This window comes from Protopterus annectens, chromosome 2.part0 (genome assembly GCF_019279795.1).
Source record: "Protopterus annectens isolate FY-2018-M chromosome 2.part0, PAN1.0, whole genome shotgun sequence".
NCBI lineage: Eukaryota > Metazoa > Chordata > Ceratodontiformes > Protopteridae > Protopterus > Protopterus annectens.
The window spans coordinates 1,270,867,485-1,270,888,413 of NC_056728.1; the positions used below are offsets into that span (position 1 = coordinate 1,270,867,485).

The 20,929-nt window shown below is 40.2% G+C and overlaps 1 protein-coding gene across 2 annotated transcripts in view; it reads right to left on the reverse strand.

Moving 5' to 3' along the window:
- Window positions 1-20,929, reverse strand: part of PLAA (phospholipase A2 activating protein) — a 749,216-nt gene that overhangs the window by 429,801 nt on the left and 298,486 nt on the right. For both annotated transcript variants that reach the window (XM_044061441.1, XM_044061440.1), the window contains one exon: window positions 13,394-13,529. In XM_044061441.1, coding sequence (XP_043917376.1) covers window positions 13,394-13,529 — 136 coding nt within the window. The remainder of the gene's footprint in view (window positions 1-13,393; window positions 13,530-20,929) is intronic.

Sequence of the window (20,929 nt, forward strand, 5' to 3'; positions counted from 1 at the left end):
TTCCGTACTTAATGGATTACCACCTGGGCACTTTGTTTTTCCCAAAGGGGATAACTATGCACTTTTTGTCATTTAGCTTTAGGCCATGGCTCTGGCACCAGTTATCCATCTCTGTGAGACCCTTTTGGGGGATGCTTGTGTCAGTCGGCGAGTCGATTATGGCACCCAGTTTGCAGTCATCTGTGAATTTGGTCAGCCATAGTCCTCCCTTGTTAGCCTGTACCTCAGAGAAATATATACCGAACAAGAGAGGTCCCAGGACTGAGCCTTGTGGGATGCCACTTGTAACTGGTTTAGAGTCTGACATGGCACCTGCAATTCTGACCATTTGGGTTCTATCCCTGAGCCAGTTTGCAACCAATCTTGTGACACAGGGGTTGATATTTAAGCTGGTGAGCTTATTTATGATGCCCGAGTGAGGTATTGTGCCGGAGGCTTTTGCAAGGTCCAGGTAGGCTGTGTGGACTACCTTCCCTTCATCTATTGCCTTGGTGACTGTTTCAAAGAAGTCGACCAAGTTCAAGAGGCAAGATCTGCCCTTAAAGCCGAATTGGGTAGGATCCAGTGTTTGGAGGTTCCCAATGTCTTTGTTTATGAGTTCCATGATGATACACTCCACAGCTTTGCAGACCAGGCTAGTCAGGCTTATAGGGCGATAGTTTCCGGGGTCTGTTGTGACACCACCTTTGTGGAGTGGAACCACTGTTGCTGTATGCCATTCCTTGGGTACATATCCTGTAGTAAGGCTGAGATTGAACAGTGACTTTATGTGAGGGTTCAGTTCTTCTTGGAGCTCGTGTAAGATGCAGCCCGGGACACTGTCCAGTCCCATTGATGCTGTGTTTTATGCTTTGGAGAGGGCAGCTCTCACCTGTGCATTTGTGATGTCAGGGAGGCTCCACTCTGTTGGGATATACATTTGCTCTTTTGGGGGGAAGGGGGGAGAAGTTTGCACTGAACCTGTCTGCCAGGATGTTGGCAATGTCTGTGGGTTCAGTGTATTTTTTGTCAATTTGCACTAACTCAGAGCATACCTGGGAGTTGCCACCCAGGTTCCTGACATAACTAAAGAAGGCCTTGTGATTATCTTTAGTGTCTTGTGCAATTTTTCTTTCAAAGCTGGCCTTAGAAGATTTTATGAGGCATCGTAGTTTCTTGCTAGTACTGATCAGAGATGCCTTCCCTTTTTGGGATTTTGCTCAATCATGTTGTAGCTTCCTCCTTCTGTTGTATAGCTTATTTATGGCTGGGGTCCACCAGACAGGTCTCCTGCCTTTGGAGAAGTGAGTCTTGGATTATTTGGGATAGCACAATCCATGCATTCCTATAGATGTCCATGGAATGCGTTTGTAAAGGATTCTGCGGTTTGGGCCGTATTTTCCACTGGCCCGGGGGCTTTGAAGGATTCCACCTCGGTTTTGAGAAGTGTGAAGTTTGCTTTTGAGAAGTTCTTCACCGTGGTTTCCTTAGCTGGGGGTGGGGACGGGATATGGATGTCCAGTGAGATTAATTTAGGGTCAGATCTTACCAATGAGGGGTATACCTCTGGTATGGAACACAGAGTCCCCATGCTGGCGATGATCAGGTCCAATATGATTTCCCCTCTTGTGGGAGTGGTGACCAGTTGTTCCATAGCATTTGAGTTTATAAATTCTAGGAACTGTTGGGCGAGGGTGTTGGGGCTTGAGTAGTGCTCCCAGTCTATGTTTGGGTAGTTGAAGTCACCCAATATAATAGTGTTTGGAGAGACCTTCATATTCTCCAGTGTTCTCAGGAAAGCTGAGTGGGGTTCCTGAGTTTGAGAGGGTGGTCTGTAGCAGACTACAAACTGAAAGGCAGTTTTGCCCACTGTCAGTTGCACATGGATAGTCTCCGATGCTTCGTGCAGTGCCACTAACCTGGAGGTATGGGTATCTTTGATGAATATGGATACTTCCCCTCCTTTTGTGGTTCGGTCCGAGTTTTGGGGCCGAAAAGCATGGTATGAGGTATAACCTGGTAGTGCTGGGGTGCTCTCGGGAGCCTTGAACCAGGTTTCTGTTACTGCACAGATATCGATATTCTCCATACTGAGGAGAACCTCGAGTGCGTGCATCTTGAGGTTTAGACTTCTGGCGTTGAGCAGCATTACCCTTAGTATCTTTTTCCTTGTGTTGTCTATGGAGGTGGGTTTGTCTTTTGAGCCTTGCCTAAAAAAGGCACTATGGGGGTGGCAAGAGCCTTAGCCAGTATTCGAAAGCCCAGGGGTGACAGGTGCAAGCCGTCCCTAGTGAAGCAACATGGCTTGTCGAGCATGTCATCCCAGGCTGACAGACACTGGATCCCCTTTGAATGACACCAATACTTTAGCCAATTGTTAAAATTGATCATTTTGTCTTTATACTGTGGCATTATTCTTGGTGAGGGTAAGATGCTACTCAAGGTCAGGGTCATACCGGCCTGGGCTACATGATCAGAGAGCTCCTCTATGTCTCTTTTCATGTAGTCCAGGGAGGCACGTCTCAGGTCATTCACACCAGCATGGACAATGACGGAGTCATATTTGTACTTGCTTTGGAGTGACCTGAGTGCTTGTGTTATGTGGCGGATCCTGGCACCAGACAGGCAGCTTACAGTGACCTTCTTCTTGTTCAGCCTGGTGAGTGGGACATCAATGTGTAGTGTTGTTTATGTTACATGACATATATAGCAATATATGTGAAGCATAAGGTTTGTAAACATGAACTTGTTAATATAGATTGATTGCTTTTATATAAATGAAAACTTGTCTTTGTCACAAGTGATAATTCAATAAATGTGTTTTAAAAATGATTATAAAGTGTTTTTGTCTATAATGGCTAAAAGAATGGCAAACATGATACCAAAATCAAAAGACATGGATCAATGTGCTTTTGTGGAGGGGAGGCAAACATTTGACAACATTAACAGAACATTGATGAGCCAGAGGGAAGTAGAATGTAAGAAAATACCACTTTTGTTGGTGCGTCTTGATGCAGAGGAAGCATTTGACAAAGCATTTGCATTTCCTGATAAAATTATACGGTTGATTAGGAAGATATATCAGGGATTGGAGGAGAAAATTAAAGTGGGTGGGGTCCTCTATGACAACCTCTGCTTCAGCGGAGGAACAAGGGAGGGGTGTCCTCTCTCCACTTTATTTGCATTATATTTAGAACCACTGGCAAAAAAAAAAAAATAAGGGACTCTGAAATTCAAGGATATAATTGGTATGCTAGTCAAGAAAAGCTGGCTCTATCTGCTGATGACATCATTTTAAACCTGACAAAACCAGAAAGGAAGATTACAGTGCTGTGGAACGTATTGTGACAGTTTCAAAATTTTCAAGACACAAAATTCATGAAGCTAAAACAAAGGCAATAGTGGTAAATTATGCACCCGCATATGAATTGGTTCAGCAATATCCACACTTATGGGGACATGACAAAATGAAGTATTTAGGAGTACGGATTAAAAATTATTCTGCTGTGGCAGCTAGGGATATGTGGGAAGAAACTAAACAAAACATAATACAAAAACTGAGGAAATGAAAGCTCTGTTATATGGATACTGATAGTAAGATACAATCAGTTAAAAGGTTTTTAGTCCCTTTAGTCTTGTACACAAGTCATACGTATGTTTATCAACCAGAAGAGAAGTTGTGGATAGCATTTAATAAAGATCTGAAGGATTTTATTTATCTGGGATGGGAATATGGCAAGAGGCAAGTGTGATCAACGTATTCTTCCAACAGAAAAAGGGAGATTGGGATTACCCAATTTGAAGGGGTAATTCCTATACATAGCAGAAACAGAAAACTAAAATTCAAAGTGGAAAGAGATGATGATGAAATAGGTGGGAAACTCGAGAAACAAGAAGAGACTGGGATTTTTGATGCAGACCTTTAAGGAGAATAACAATCATATGAAATATTATATTCATAAAGAAGAAGAAAGTACTCTGAGAACTAAGCCAACACTAGAATGGAGAAAGGAGATTCTGCTGATAGGGATGACTGCAGTTAGGGATACAGACAAGAGCCAAGAAGGGGATGGAATTTATTGAAGAAAACTGGCAAAGGAACCAAGGTATTGGGAACAAATGGAATGGTAACAGAATGGGAAGCAGTCAAGAACTTATTTGGACTGCAGGTTAGAGATTGCCTTCCCCATCAAGAAAGGATATCAGAGTATAGGCAAAGAGAAATAAAAATGGGGGAGCCCTAAAAGAAAGACCATCAGTGGTAGAATTTTTAGTAGAATCTAGAACAGAAATTGCTGTTAAGAATGGAATAATTAGTAGAGGATGTGATGACTGTGCCCTGGCCCAGCAATCAAGGACCCTCAAGCCTCACCACTAACACCAGGGAGGTCATCTCCTAGAAGAGGAAATGATAACTAATACACACAGTAAAGTACAATTTCCCTTATGTGCACACAGAGATCACAGTCAGTCTGGGGCTGGTTGCTCCCTTGCTCACCAGGTCCCCAATAAGACTCTCCACTGGCCCAGCTATAGGGTTGAGGTCTCAGCCTAGCTGGGCAAGCTAAAACTTCCAGTACCCTCTCTGTCCAACCAGTGCTTCGTGTCCCTGCCCAAGTAGCTGACACAACACACACACACTTTGAGAAGAGGTTATACAACCACACAGACCCTCCTGGGAAAAGGCTGGCACAGGTTCTCCAGCTGTGCCCCTATTACCCAGACCATATGGTAGTAATTCCTGCCACCACCCAGCTAATATTATCAGCTACTAAAAGGCCCTTAAAAGGGTGTGCAATTATTACTGTGCAATATTATTATCCATTTGGCAATGTGACTATTCAGTCAAAGGCTTATTTTAGAGTGGCCTATTACAATAACCTCTATAAATAGCCATGTACTCTAGAGCTTATCTCTACACAAAACAGCCACAGGTAAAGGTTTTTAAAATATTTAGTAATAAATAATTAAAACACAAGACAATACTACTACACCACAGAGATATCGAAGAGATCACACAGAAACTTAAAACAATACAGTAGGACAGGTCTGATGTCAAAGAAAAACACTTAATCTAACTTTTTAATCTTTAGCTATTCTTAAGAGAAAACACAGTGCTATAATCTTACTTACATACATAAAGCATAAGCAGTGCTGGGTTAGATATCCAAGATCAAAATGCTCTTCAGTCTCTCACTCAACAATAGTTTTTAAACACTAACCAACAGCTCTCTAAGGCCCTCCCAAATTACATCATTTTTGACACTTAGTCTGGAGTTCCCAGGCCACAAACTGCATTATTTAACAAGCTAACTCCTGCTCGGGAGACTACAACAATAAAAGGCATTTCACATATACACTCTAGCAGAAACCAGAGCAATAAAGCACCTTCCACATGTAAATTCTTGCCCTTAACTTTAACCTTAAAACAATGGGCCTGAAACCTTCATCCAGACTCACTGGAGCCAACTTGTAAACATTAAACAGATTCATAAGGTCTTTTCAGCTTCAAAAGACACATTTGAAATGCTTGGCTTGGTTTTCCTTACAGCAGATGGCAATGTTGGAACAATCTTGAAGTTCAAATTTTACAGTGTTTTCTTTCATTTAAAAACACAAGTCTGTGTTTTACATTTATATATACAGTTGATAGAATTATGTATCAAATTCTATTTGACTAGGCTGGCAGCCTTCGCCCATCTTCCTCCAAGCTTCACGGAGAATATAAAATATTGCATGATAACTAGAAAAATCAGTCAGAAGAGGTTAAAAATTGGGAAGAGAGACTGGATTAGCAATTCACAAAGAAACAATTGTATCTCCCAAATATGCAACAAAGTCTAAAATGTTTTGCTTGGAAGTGTTTACATAGGTATTTTTATACCCCAGGTAGACTAAAAATAATTTTTCCTCAAGTATAGATAGCATATGCTGGAGGTGTGATGGATAAGAAAGAGGTAACGGGAAACATTTTCTGGTACTGTAATGAATTGGCAGACTTTAAAGATTCCCTGCAGACTGCTCTGTCAGAGATCCTGGGTGACGAAACTGGTGTAACTAAGAAAATTATTCTTTTGAGCTATGACACAATCTAAATTGCCTGGACATAGTAAGGTCTTGCTGAGTCTAATTATGATGGCTGCCAGAAAAGCAAATTACTAGAAAATGGAAATCAAACTCTAAACCAAACTACAAAAAATAGCAAATATAGTAAAAGAAATAAGACAACTGGAACTGGGATCTTTAGAAAAGGGTAAGAGCAAATTACATAGGAAAAATGGGAAGTATTGGATCAATACATGCAGAGGATGAACAAGGTTTATAAGAAGGCAGGAACTGAATGAGATATGCAATGGTTGACAATGACTGGATATAATAAAGGGATGTATAATGTTTGCAGCTGCAGTTGCATCGGCACAGTTTGTAATGTATAATGTTTGCACCTGAAACTGCATTGGTATGATGTTATTTTGATTTACATAAATGTAAGATTGTCTATGTCATACATGATAATTTAATAAAGATGTTTCTTGTTTAAAAAGAAAAAAGAAAAGGTATAGAACTCCACTTGGGGAAAGAACTCCGGCCTGCTCATAGGTTGAGGGCTAATAGGGAGACAGGCATGGATAGCTTAGTTGAACTTTAATGAAGAGTAGGCTAAGCCTAATAGAAAAAATTCAGGGAGATATTGCAACAATATCAGGAACCTGTGATAAGAGTGGATCCCGATGGTTTGCAGCACCAATAAGAAAACCTTTTCCACTTAGCAGTGTAATATTTTCTAATAGTGTATCTCCTAGCCTCTTGTAGGACTTGTACAACCAACTACACAGAAGAGATGTCTTTGAGGAATTAAAATCCTATCATCCGTAGGGTCAGGCTGAGAGACGGAAGATTTGAGTGGAGCAGCAATCCTTTTTGCAGAGTTATCGGGTCTGGCTGTAGAAGAATTCTTTTGTAATTTCCCTTTGCTAGGTGAAAGCAGGGGGAACCAATGTTGTCTCAGCCAAAATGCAGCCTGTAAAAGGGGCTTGTGTGCTCTGTTTTGTACCATGAGAACAATTTTGAACAGGCAGAAGAGGAACTTCCCTGTCCACTGGAAAGAGAAGGTATAAATCCTTCCAGGCTGTAAGGCAAGGGTTCCTGGTGCAGAACTGAGGAAACTGATGGTTGGAGTTCTATCTGGAGAGTGCCGCACTGAAGAGCAATGTTGCGGATGACCTCTCTGTCATGGGGGACTTCCAGAGAATATGCTAGCACTGTACTAGCATATTGTCTTGTGAAGTGATGTATGTGGCTGTGAGCATGATGTCCATTTGTGTTGCCAGACTCTATGCCTCCTGTGCTAACCTGCACAGTTGGTAAGACTTGGTGCTTCTCTATTTACGTACCTGATGACTGTGGTGTTCTCTGTGTACACTAGGAGTGGTCCGGTTTCCAAAACTGGGCGGAACTCTGAACAGCTTCCAGAACAGCCCTCATTTCTTTAAGACTAACATGTTCCTCTAGGAACTGAGGTTGCATTTTTACTGTACTCAATGTAATTCTGTCAATACCCCGCCCCCCCCTCAAATAACTTGTCCGATTCATATGTGTGACCCTGCTAAAGAGCAGGAGGAGATGTGAAAAGTAGTCCTGGGTTGAAGATTACCTGTTCCTTCCACAGACGTAACTCCTATTTCATACAAGGGAGGAAGGAAATCAGGGTGTCCAAGAGGCGGCAATGCTAGGATCACACAGATTTCACATATCACTGGATTTTCCTCATGTGAAGTCTGGCCAGGGGAAGCATAGCAATGGTGGCTGCCATGAATCCCAAAGTCCACAGCATCTCCCTTTCTGAGCAAAGGGTTGCAGAGGATAGCTTTTGTAAGTAACTGGACAGAAGGAGAACTTGAGAACTTTCTCCTGGGGAAGGAAGTCATGCATTTCTGTGTGTCCAATCTGCAGTCCAGAAAACCAGGTCTTACTCAGAAACCATGTGTGATTTTTTTTATATAGTTTACAGTAAATCCTAGACCTGTCAGAAGATGAAGGGTGAGGTGAAGATGCTGAGGAAGAATTTCTGGAGAGAGAGCCTGGACCAGCAGGGCATCCAGGTAGGGGAAATCTGAATTCTCCTAGTGAGACAGAAAACTACTACTGGAGCTAGGCACATTATGAACACTCTTGGGACTGTGGAAAGACCAAAAGGCAGAGCAGTAAATGGAAAATGCGAGGGGCCAAAGAAAAACCTGAGGAATCTCCAGCTAGAAAGATGAATGGGAATGTGTAAGAAGACATCCTTCAGATCTAATGACACTAAGAAAGGATCAAAGGTAGAAAAGTCTGAAGAGAGCATTTTAAAAGCTGGCACCTTCAGGAAAGTGCTCAAAATAGACAGATCTAGGAAGGGTCTCAACTGCCCTTTATTTCTTGGGACTAGAAAAAAATCTTGGAGTAATTTATTTTCCTGTGAAGTCTTTTGGGACATGTTTGATGGTACCCCGATTCAAAAGGTCTTGAATAATGGGAGGCATAAGTGATATTTGGTTTTGACAAGGTTGTGGCATGCCTTTCAGAGGAGGGATGTTTTCCCAAGTCATGGCCTAGCCATCCCTGATGAAGAGGGCTGACTTTCTCTGAGGTATTTGCTTCCCGCCTGACTAGGGAGAGCAACAGTTTTTGGAAAAGAAGGGTATTCGGGTGGAGGATAAGGGAGGGAGTGTTGAAGAGGTAGTCACATGATTTTGTTCACAAGGGTGGCCTCCCAGCTGGAGGTTCCCTATGGTGTTTTTCAGAGCATCTTTTCTTAGGGGTTTTCCCTTGTTTTTTAACTGTTCTAGGACTCCTTTTAATGCAGAAGGTAGATTTAGATGGGTAGTTCCTATGGCGTCAAGGAACTGAGGATAGTAGGATATGTCTACAGTCTTTAGTGGTCTTACCTTGGTCTTGTAGAGTTTCGATCAGACTGGCCCCACGTGGGCCAAAAAGTCTTTGTCCAAGGGCGAGTCTAGAATTTTAGACTTGAATTCCTCAGGTATAGGCTGACTAAGAAGCCATGAATATCTAGAAGCAGCATCCACAGCATTGTAACTGCACTTAATACTGTGTCTGGAAACCTGCGTGGCCTGTAAATGTCATCAATACATTTGATGCTTAGACACTGCTGCAGGAGGATCCAATATAACTTTAAGGAATTTAGGACAGAAATCAAATACTTTGTCATTGGCAATTAATTGCCCTAAAGGTAGATGGTAGAAGAGGTTTTAAACCTTCTTTCCTCATCTATCCATAGCCCTATCTTTGTCAGTAGGGAAGGCATTTGCACTAAGCAGAAGCTAAGGGGGCTCATCTGAAGAGAAAAATACTGCAGAAGGGTCTGCCGCTGGGTTCTTATATAGATAATTAAAGTTATTAGGGACCTTGTAAAACCTGAAGAATGAAAGGACAAGACGGACTGCAGAAGGTGCAGGCATACTCATCAAAAGATGGTGTAATACCTTTTCTGAACATCAGAGATCTATGTGGATTGCCATTCAAAGTGTTTCATTATCTTCTGTATAGTCTCCCCAAAGGAAGAGTCCTCAACAGCAGAATCAGGTGAGAGGGAGTCCCCTTCATTGGAAGAGATTTGCCCTGGGGAATTCAGCTGAGAGGAATAGTTAAGAAAATGGTCATAGTCCTTTTTTTCATCAGAAGAGGGAACCAGGGTAGGTGTTTGAAAAATAGCCTGTTGATGCAGACGCCAAAAGAGAAGGGGGGGTTTAAAGACATAATAGCTTTGAACAACCCCTGAGAAAAAACTATCCACTCCTTCTCCTAGCTGTTGAGGGATAGGCTACATGCTTAGTCTTCTGTTTTTAATTTTTGGGCATGATATCCGCCTGGATGAGACATGGGGATTCAGAACCATGTCTGACCTCTATTAGCCTGGGATTTCTTCCCTACCTAAAATTTGAGGGATGCTAGACTGTCCTTCGGAAAAGAAAGACACTGTGTTCCTCAGACGTACTGGTGGTCTGCAAGGCCTCAGGAGCCATACCAATCTCTGATGGGGTCTTGGGTAGTGGGCAGCAGTACATCAGAGCTAGAAACACTGGAATGTGGATCTACTCAAAGCCTCAAGTTTTTTCACTGGTGGCAGAGAGATGTCATACGATGCAGAGTTGGCCATCCTGGACTGGTCCAAGCATTTAAGACACTGGATCTTAAAGGTGTTGAGAGTAGAAAGCTTAGACCTAAGGGTTTTTGGAACAAATGATTGATAGACTGAGCAACATTTGAGACTGTGTTCTTGTCCTAGATAAAGACACTTATGCAAGTCCTTGTAAGGAATCTGCCTACCGCACTCTCATTTATTCCTCCTAGCTAATATCCACAAATTTCAACAAGTACCATAAGATAAAAAGGTTCCCCAATGGGGCACTTATTTGGATAAACTGAAGAAACCTACCAATGACTAAACTCCGAACACTCCAACAAATGCATGACCTGTATTTGGGCTAGTGGCAAAATAGTCTAAGGATCCATGCTCGTTTGTCTGTCTATATACCCTAATACATACAAACTGAGATCATGCATTGGGCGTATGACCTAGAGAAAGAAAAAGCTTTGTTACACCAGCCAGACATCAGCAGAGACAACCTATATGTCAGGAATACTGCAATAGTGATTTCAGTCAGGACATCTCAATATCCTTACAGTCTTAGATTCTACAATGCAACCAATAATGATAAAGAACTCCTAAAGTTATGGTCTTGAGAATGCCTTTGACAGGGATGATCAAGCATTACTAAAGCAAAAACTCTTCAACCTGAAAATACTTCAGCAATGCACTGCCTGACAGAAAATCCATTACAAAAGGGATATCACATAGATCTACTCCAGGTACCTTTTATTTTTAATTAAGAATTTTCCAACTAAACTCCTTCTAAATAATGAAAGACTTTTAAGTAGATTCCTACTCCTGCAACTCAAAGATGTCTTCTATCTTACAAATAATAAATCTACATCAATTTTTTAACTCTTTAATACAGTGGTTCATTCCAATAACAACTTACCTAATAATCCTTAAAAAAAAAAAAAAAAAAAAAAAAAAAGCACAAATGTCTTTGGAAGCCCTCAAAGAAACAATTTACCTGACTTGACTAGATAATAACCTAGAATTTGTTTACCGATATTAACAACTTGCACTAAAAATCTCAGCAACACTCAAAACTTACAAAGTAAACATTCTAAGTCAAAAAGCAACAATAGGCATTTTACATACCAAAATTAGATTGTACCCTCACTCTAACAGCCTTAGCTGCACCTTGCACCTAATATCTCTTAGACATTAAATAAAATTCACAATATCTGCAGCCCCTAAAATCGCAGACCACCACAGTATTTCTCAAAGGAGCATTCACTGTATACACAAAACTGAAAAGCTACCATTCTCTTACCCACATTCACCCATAAAATAATCAAATGTTGCTTTTGCCAGCATTAGGACACAAATAGCAACCTACCACTACCTACTTACATTAAGCAATGACGTTTCATATGCTCTTAGAAGACTATTCTGTATTATGGTATCTACAGAAAAGGTCTTTATCTTAAAGAGTTTCAGTAGTCTGGAACATTATCTCTTCAATCAAAGGATAACCCCAACTCCACCTCCACTTCCAATGTAAGCTTTTAAAACCACACTCCTAGACCACCTTAATGGAGGTTCAGAATGTAAATAACTAGATAAAGGTTAAATGCTGTCACAAGAACATCCCTTGTTTGCTGAAACCAACATATGACTCTCTGTGTCTACTCTTAACAATATGGGTATACAGAGTGTTAACAATATTGTAGTGCATGCAGCATGGCGACTGCGCTCTGAAATTTGGAAAACGATAAATCAGTTAAGCACTAGAATGGTGCAAGACCCAACCTTTACAAAGTACCCCCTGCTTAAGCTGTTAAGGTTAGCTCTCTGGCTAGACCGTAAAATCTGCCAGTACCCTCCAGTGAAGACATCAGAATGAAAGATATGGTTCTGCATGCTGTCCACACTGACAAGGTGTCCCTCCTCGGACAAACTTCGAAAGTAGCTAGAATAACAGTATGAGTCTTCACCTGAATTTTCTTTGAAAAATACAAACTCTAAAACTCAAATGTCAGTCATTATTCAGGGACTTCAATCCTCTGTGAATTGTCTGAAAACCACAGACTTTATGAGGAAAACACCAAACAAATGAGACAAAAATTTGGACGTTGGAATGAATGGAAGGAGAAGGGACTGTTTCTGACCATACTCACTAAGTGGATAAGTGCTTTATGGCTTTGAAAGCTGGCAAAAACACTTGCATTTTCCTTTTTTTTTTGTTTATATATATATATATTATATATATATATAAATATATATATATATATAAATATATATATATATATATATATATATATATATATATATATATATATATATATATATATATATATATATATATATATATATATATATATATATATATATATATATAAATAAATATATATATATATATATATATATATATATCTATATATATATACCTATATATATATATAGATAGATAAATATATATATAAACTGTTACTAGTAGTACATGGAGCAAACAAACCTCTTATAGAAGGTTTACTTGCTCCATATAAAAGGCTTATTTGCTCCATATAAAGAATTATGATCAGGTCTCCAATCATAACTCTAAATTATCTGTTTTCGACATGGATGCCAAGATTCACCGCTCAAGCTTAGCTCGAGGTAAATTTCTTGGCATCCATGTCTCTAACACAAAACTAACGAGTTATGTTGAGCGAACCAATCATAATCCTGTATATAAATAGATTATATATGTATTGTTAAAAATTTATTTTAACACTGAATGTACTAATGTGCTACTCCTTCAGGCTGGAAAAAGTTGTGTGTTTGTGTACGTACATAAACGCACAAATAAAATTCCCAAAAGATTTAGATTATGAACAGTGAGGCAGTTAACTACTAGCTTAAGTTACTCAAACCAACCTCTGCATAAAGAGTCATGGGGGGGGGGGTGATATAAAGTAAAGAATAGCATTAAACCACTGTTCAAGTAATTATCAACATACTTGTAAAATAACTTGGCAGTTGGCCTAGTAAAACCAAAATACTTGTATATGATCAATAACCATGTACTTCAAACAGTACTCTTGGAGTAGTGGCAAAGGCAATAACTTCATATTAACTCTTTATAGGCACTGTAAAATGTCACTTTCAACCAAAGCAGCAAACAGGAAGATGCTTCTGGTAGTTGACTAATTCTAGCAAATATTTTTTTTTCTCTTTGCTGGACTGAATATAATTATCTAATAAATCTCTCTCACTTTTTAAAAACAGGTTAACCACAGAAAGCAGTACTAGAAAAAGTAATTTCAACTCTGAAAATACCTGGAGCCAACAACAATATCACGATTTTCTAAAATACAACAGCACCAAACAGACTGTGCTGGGAGCCTGATAGTTTGAGCACATTCCCCTTGTTTCCAAACTCTCAAAGTGCGATCTTCTCCTGTGGTAACAAAGTCTGTAGAGTATACAAAAATGAACAAATGCTTCAGTTGCAGAAAAAGCAAAATACTGTAAAATTGCATTCTTTATGATGAGAAAAAAACAATGTCAACAAATAAGTAAAAACGACAAGTTTTAGCATGTACATCTGTTCCTGAATCTGAAGTCTCAATCTGGAAATGTGTTGCATGACAGTAGGGATATATAAAATATGAAAGCGACACACCACTCAATAACACATTTCACATCTAAGTATATAACCTCAGAGTCAAAGATGTGCATTTAGTCTCCAATTCACTGGATAGTCTAGAATCAACCAGATAGCCATAGCAAAAGGAACAGTCTAGAGACAAATTACTATTTTTTTCTCATATTAAGACAACTCCCGGGATTCAAAAATGCCTAAAATAAGTCTACACCGTTCTGAGTGAACAGACAACACAGACATAAATCACACCTTCTTCCTCCTAATTTTAGTTTTCTTACGGATATTCTTGTAGCCTTAAATACTGACAGGGATTCATAAAGGTTACCACAAAGTATAGACTACATGTAACCTTAATGCAATCTGAGTGACTAGAAAGCACAAAAAAAGTAATAAGAATGTTCTTGAATACATATCGTGTACACTTAGTGTAGGCTTTTACTTAATCTGGCACAGTTGTTATATTATTCTTTCCATTCACAGCCCAACAACTGTAGATGAACAGCATGGTTTTCTAACATTTCTTTATTATGTCATGTACAATGTATCAAACATCAGAATGGGTAAACAATTAAATGTTTTGAGCAAACAATACTTACATATTTTTTCCATAACACTTTCTTCCAATATTTCTTTAGTCAGATGAAGAATTTATGAAACTGAAGAAAATTGATACAATACTGATGTAATATGTAGCTACCATAACCCATTACACGTTTGTTAACAACTAGGATGCACTTATGTTCTCTAAGCGACATAGTTACAACTTATCTATTCACAAAGCTGTTTATCTACTGCAACCAATCCACTGTTGAAATAAAACCAGCAGGGTTTCAACACATACAAACAAAACTTTAACAATCTGTTATTTAAAAAGTTTTGTTTGTGTGTGTTGAAACACTGTTGCTTTTATTTAAAATATTGACAACTTAATGGCATTAATTTGAATATTACATCCAGTTGGTGAATAAAGCATTACATTATAAAAACATGTTTTACATTACAGACAAAAAAAAACATATGCCAAGCCCCTGGAAGAAAGCACAATGTGAACAGGCATATTATAAATTTTTTGTACTCGAAAAAGGGAAATATTATGTTAGGGGTGGTTTATGGGAGGAAAGAACTGAGTACTGTGAGCTTTGGTGGCAAGTTACGTTGCAAGCCAACAAGCATCCGGGACTCAAAGAAAATATTTCCAATGCCACCCCCCTCAAATTAAGAGCTGCGAAATTATAGATCCCAAACAGGAATATAATGTTCTTCCTTTACTTAATTATTAAGTTATTAACTAATTTCCATGTCAGGATTGTTATCTCAGCTTGTATTTCAACAATATATTTTTCAACATAAGATGATGAACTACACTGACGTCTAGAAACTGAAAGAATTTTTAAAGTGTTTTTAGAATGTTTTTAAAGTATTTGTATTTTGCACGTTATTCATAGGTTCATAGGTTCATACTAAGCTATCTGCCCTAGGGCATTTATAAGCCTAGCCAGAGTATGTTTGGCTTTCGCCACCCATTTTAAATTAATTTTGCTATGCCCTTTTTCGAGGTTAGTATACTGTGCCTCTGTCTAACAGTGACACAGAAGTGATACCTGGGGTAAACCTATGATCTCCCATCCACTCATCAAGATTCCTCTTGAAGAGAGTCAATGAGGGACTCTGCCTAACCTGAATTGGGATTTTATTCCAGAGTGAAGGGAGCCTCTGGGTTATGAATATGTCCCTCCAGCATGTCCTATTTATTTCAGTGCTGAGGTTCAAGTCTCTCGAGCGTGTAGCTCGATGGGATTTGGATTTTTTGAGGTGCAGCATGTCCCTTAATTCCAGGTTGGACATGGCTTTATACTTCAGGCACAGGTCGCCTCTGAGCAGGCGGTATGCCACTGAGTAGAGCTGGAGTTTCTTTAACCGGGCAGCATATGGCATCTGTTTGAGCCTTTTGATCCTCTTGGTGAGGTACTTTTGGGGTCTTTCCAGTTGCTGCAGGTGTTTGGTAGGGTACACCCCAAAAGGGGCATTGTACTCGATTATGGGCCTGATGAGGGATAAGTAAAGAGGCACGATAACCTCCCCTAATCTAGATGTGAATCCCTTCATGATTAGGTGGGCTATATAAAATGTTTTTCTAACCACTTTGGCCACGTGGTTGTCAAATGAGAGATTGCTATCAACTTGGGTCCCAAGGTCCCTAATTACTTCTTCTGTACTTAATGGATTACCACCTATGTGGTAATTTGTGGGCACTTTGTTTTTGCCAAAGGGGGTGACTATACACTTTTTGGCGTTTAGTTTGAGGCCATGGCTCTGGCACCAGTTGTCTGTTTCTATGAGGTCCTTTTGGAGGATGCTTGTGTCGGCTGGAGAGTCGATTATGGTGCCCAGTTTGCAGTCATCTGCGAACTTGGTCAGCCACAGTCCTTCTGTGTTGGCCTGTACCTCAGAGAAATATATACCGAACAAGAGAGGTCCCAGGACTGAGCCTTGTGGAATGCCACTTATAACTGGTTTGGAGTCTGACATGGCTCCAGCAAATCTAACCATGTGGGTTCTGTCCTTGAGCCAGTTTGCAACCCATCTAGTGACATAGGGGTTTATATTTAAGCTGGTGAGCTCATCTATACTGCCAGAGTGGGGTATTGTATCGAAGGCTTTTGCGAGGTCCAGGTAGGCTGTGTGGACCACATTCCCTTCGTCAATGGCCTTGGTGACTGTTTCAAAGAAGTCGACCAGGTTTAAGAGGCAGGATCTGCCCTTAACAAAGCCGAACTGGGTAGGATCCAGTGTCTGTAGGTCCCCAATATCTTTATTTATGAGGTCCATGATGATCCTTTCCATAGCTTTGCAGACCAAGCTAGTCAGGCTTATGGGGCAATAGTTTCCAGGGTCCGTTGAGGCACCACTTTTGTGGAGAGGGACCACTGTTGCTGTACGCCACTCTTTGGGTACATATCCTGTAGTAAGGCTGAGATTTAACAGTAGTTTTATGTTCGGGTTTAACTCTTCTTGGAGTTCATGTAAGACGCAGCCCGGGACACCGTCTGGTCCCATTGATGCTGTGTTTTTTTCTTTGGAGAGGGTGGCTCTTACCTGAGCATCTGAGATGTCAGGGGGGCAGCACTCTGCTGGGATAGATATTTGCTCTTTTGGTGGGGAGGGGGGGAGAAGTTTGCACTGAACCTGTCAGCTAGGATGTTGGCAATGTTTGCGGGTTCGGTGTATTTTTTGTCATTTTGGACTAATTCTGAGCATATCTGGGAATTCCCACCCAGGTTCCTAACATAACTAAAGAAAGCCTTGTGATTATCCTTCGCGTCCTGTGCAATTTTTCTCTCGAAGCTGGCCTTAGACGATTTTATGAGTGCCCTTAGTTTTTTGCTAATACTGATCAGAAATGCCTTCCCTTTTTGGGATTTTGCTCTATTATGTAGTAGCTTCCTCCTTCTATTGTATAGTTTGTTTATGGCTGGGCTCCACCAGACAGGACGTCTGCCTTTGGAGGATTGGGTCTTGGTTTTATTTGGGATTGCATGATCCATGCATTCCTGAAGGTGTTGATAGAATGCATTTATAAAGGATTCTGCGGTCTGGGCCGTATTTTCCACAAGCCCGGGGGCTTTGAAGGATTCCACCTCGGTTTTGAGGAGTGTGAAATTTACTTTAGAGAAGTTTTTCACTGTGGTTTTCTGGACAGGGGGTGGGGTCAGGATGTGAATATCCAGTGAGATCAGTTTATGGTCTGATCTTACCAGTGAGGGATACACTTCTGGTCTGGAGCATAGAGTCCCCATGTTGGTGATGATCAGGTCCAGTATGTTTTCCCCTCTTGTGGGAGTGGTAACAAGTTGTTCCATAGCATTTGAGTTTATGAATTCTAGGAACCTTTGGGCTAGGATGTTGGAGCTAGAGTAATGCTCCCAGTCTATGTTTGGGTAGTTGAAGTCGCCCAATATAATGGTGTTTTAACAGCTGAAAAGCTTTGTTTCTTGGCATTTTTATCCTGTGGATTTCATTTATTTATTTAACATGAAGATTTTAAACATATTTGTATTAACATGGATAGCTGCTTATTACTGTATTGCTCTGAATTTTGTCAGCATGATTACAACAGTTACTTCATATAAGTTCTGGGTTCAGAGAAATTCCTAGGAGATGTACATTCTTTATAATAGAAAATGGTAGTTCAATTTTGTTCCACAAGATGGCATTGTATTAAAAGTTGTTTTAGAAAAGGTTTTAAAAGGTTTTAGAGATTTTAAAGTTTTAATTAAAGTAATAAAAATGACTGTATCAAAGAGTTTCCAAACCTTTAGACAACTGGTATGATATTTGATTGCTGTCATTAGTACAATTAGGTCAACAGTACTTTTTATGTAAGAAATAAGGCATTTAGAAAGTGCCTTTAAAAGTTTTCATGACATAATTTTCAATTGTGCCTCATTTACTAAGGAGCATGAGATTGATGGTTTTAAATGTTAAATGATGTATACATATGCACTGATGTAGTACCAGCCCACATCTGAGGAAGTTTTTGAAACAAAAACATACTTGCATTTGGAGCGTTAGTGTAATTTCAGTGTTTTTCCTGTGAAGCGAATGCTTGGATTAAACTATTTTAACAGCTGAAAAGCTTTGTTCCTTGGCATTTTTATCCTGTGGATTTCTTTGGACTACACTGTTAAATTAACAACTACAAGGCTTGACTAAGTCATCCTGTCCGTAAGCTTCACTGTGTTTTCTTCCAGGGTCTTGGCATATGTTTTTTTAGTTACGTTTTTGACCTGTTGGCAGTTTTTGGTGACATTATAGACAAAACTGCAGAAACAAAGTCATATCTCAGATATCCTGCATGAAGATCACCCTCTCCATACATGACGTTAGATGCTTGAAGTTAATCAGTAAAGAAAGGCGAGGAGAAGGAAGGTAGGCAGGTTCCCAATTGTGGCCCTATGTATAATGGGCATTTATTAGAAGGGGCATGACAGTGCAGTGGTAGCATTGTCACCTCACAGCATTTTGTGATTTTTACGGTATGTTCTACCTTGGAGCTTTTCTCTCCAGGCCTCTGCTGAAAATGGACATGTATCCAGTCAGACTATCCCGGTCAACAAATGTAAAATAAATAAATAAATAAAATAAAGGTATGTTACCAAGGATGGACCCACTCTTCCAGGTCCATCATTATGGTAAGTATGTAACTTTCATATCTGAAAGCAGGACCTCCACCCTTAATTTCATAGGTACATACTCTGCTAACGACCACCAGGGCTTTTATAAAACCTAGCCATGCAATCCAATCCAATTGTGACCCTATGTTATCATGGGCATTTATTAGAAGGGGTGTGTCGGCACAGGGGTGCAGCAGTAGCATTGTCGCCTCAGAAGAAGAGGTTCTCTGGTTCGATTCGCGGCTGGAGTGCCTTCTGTGCAGAGTCTGCATCTCCTCCCTGTGTTCATGTGAGTTTCCTCTCACGTCACAAAGACATGAGTTTGGAGCATTTCTCCATGGGCCTCTGCTGAAAATTGGCTTTGTTTCAAGTCTGACTTTCCCAGTAAACAAATGTTAAATAAAATAAATTAAGATGTTTCTACAGGTTATGTGAAGGTGCACATGTTAGTTTCAGCATTACTGTCTGCATGTGTCTTGGAGACATAGGGCAAGACCTGGGGTGAATTTCTGATTTCCAGTATGTTGGTCAAGGTTACACTTAAACAGGGTTAGGGACAGACACCGTTTCAAATGGATGGAGAGCCTGTTCTACAGCATGGGGATCCTCAAACACATAGCTGTCTCGCCATGATGTCTTGTTTATGTCAATGGATCTAGTGATTCTGATGTTGTTCGTTTTGTGGATGTGCAAAAGGTCTGAGGATGCCTTGTATGCCAGGCATAGATTGCCTGTCAGCAACCTTGAGGAGACAAGAGTATAGAGATAGGGCTTTAAGGCGATCTGTATAGGACAGTGTGCTTATACCCTGGATTCTCCTGGTAAGGAACCTTTGTGGGCATTTCAACTGTTGCATATGCCTGGTCCGGTACACACCAAAGGGAGCATTATACTCAATGATGGGTCTGATAAGGCCCAAATAAAGTGGCACTATAACTTTCTTGGAACTGGATGCCATGCCCTTACTTGTAAGATGGGCAACATAGAATGATTTTCTTATTACCATGGCCACATGTTGGTCAAATGCAAGATTACTGTCTGCACGTTCTGAGATCCCGAACTACTGGGTCAGCTTTTATGAGTGCTTCATCAATGGAATAATTAGTTTGGGTGGCAGTTTTCCCAAAAGGCACTGTAATGCATTTCTTGGTATTGAGTTTCAGTCCATGACTTTGGCAACAGTCATCTGTCACGGTTAGACCATCTTGTAAGAATGTCTGTGTCATGGGGGAATCTACTGCCAGTTCCCAGCTGCAGTCATCTGCAAACTTGGCCGGCCAAAGGTTCTTGACATTGGCATCTACTTCAGCATAAAGGCTAAACAGGAGCATTCCAAGCATGGATCCTTGAGGTATCCTGCTGGTGACCCATTAGTGGAGGTGGTCTCACCAATCCTAACTTCCTGAGTCTTGTCTGTGAGCCAGCTGGCAATCCAGTGAGTTATGCAGGGGTTTATACACAGTTTGGTGAGTTTGTCAACTATTCCCAAGTGGGGCATTATATCGAATGCCTTAGCCAAGTACTGGTAAGTGGTATGCTCCATTTTCCCCTCATTCTTTGCCTTGGCGACCTTCTCAAAGAAATCCACCAAGTTTAGAAGGCATGACCTTTTGTATCTAGTTCACGCCACGACTTAGAATATTTAGTATATTTGTGGGAATTCTCTCACTTTGGTTTTATAGGCAACTATCAAAACCTGGGTAACTAAGGGAAATGTGTCTTTAAATTACAATGATTTTAACAGGGGTTGGGTGTGTTCCTAATGTACTAGTGGGTTATCTAAGCAAGTTTACTGATACTCTGAATTGTATCTGAAGAAGTTTTTTGTTTTAAAACAAAAAGCACTTATACGTTTTCTCTGTCCAGGATTAAAAGGATTTTTTCAGCATTTGTGAAGCTGTTTTTTTTCCTGTGGTATGGCTTACTACATATCTGTTTGACTTTTTCCTGGTTTATTCATCTTTAAGGCATGGCCTTTCCTTGACAAAGCAAACTAGGGTGGGTCCAGTGCCTGAAGGTTGTCTATCTCTTTGT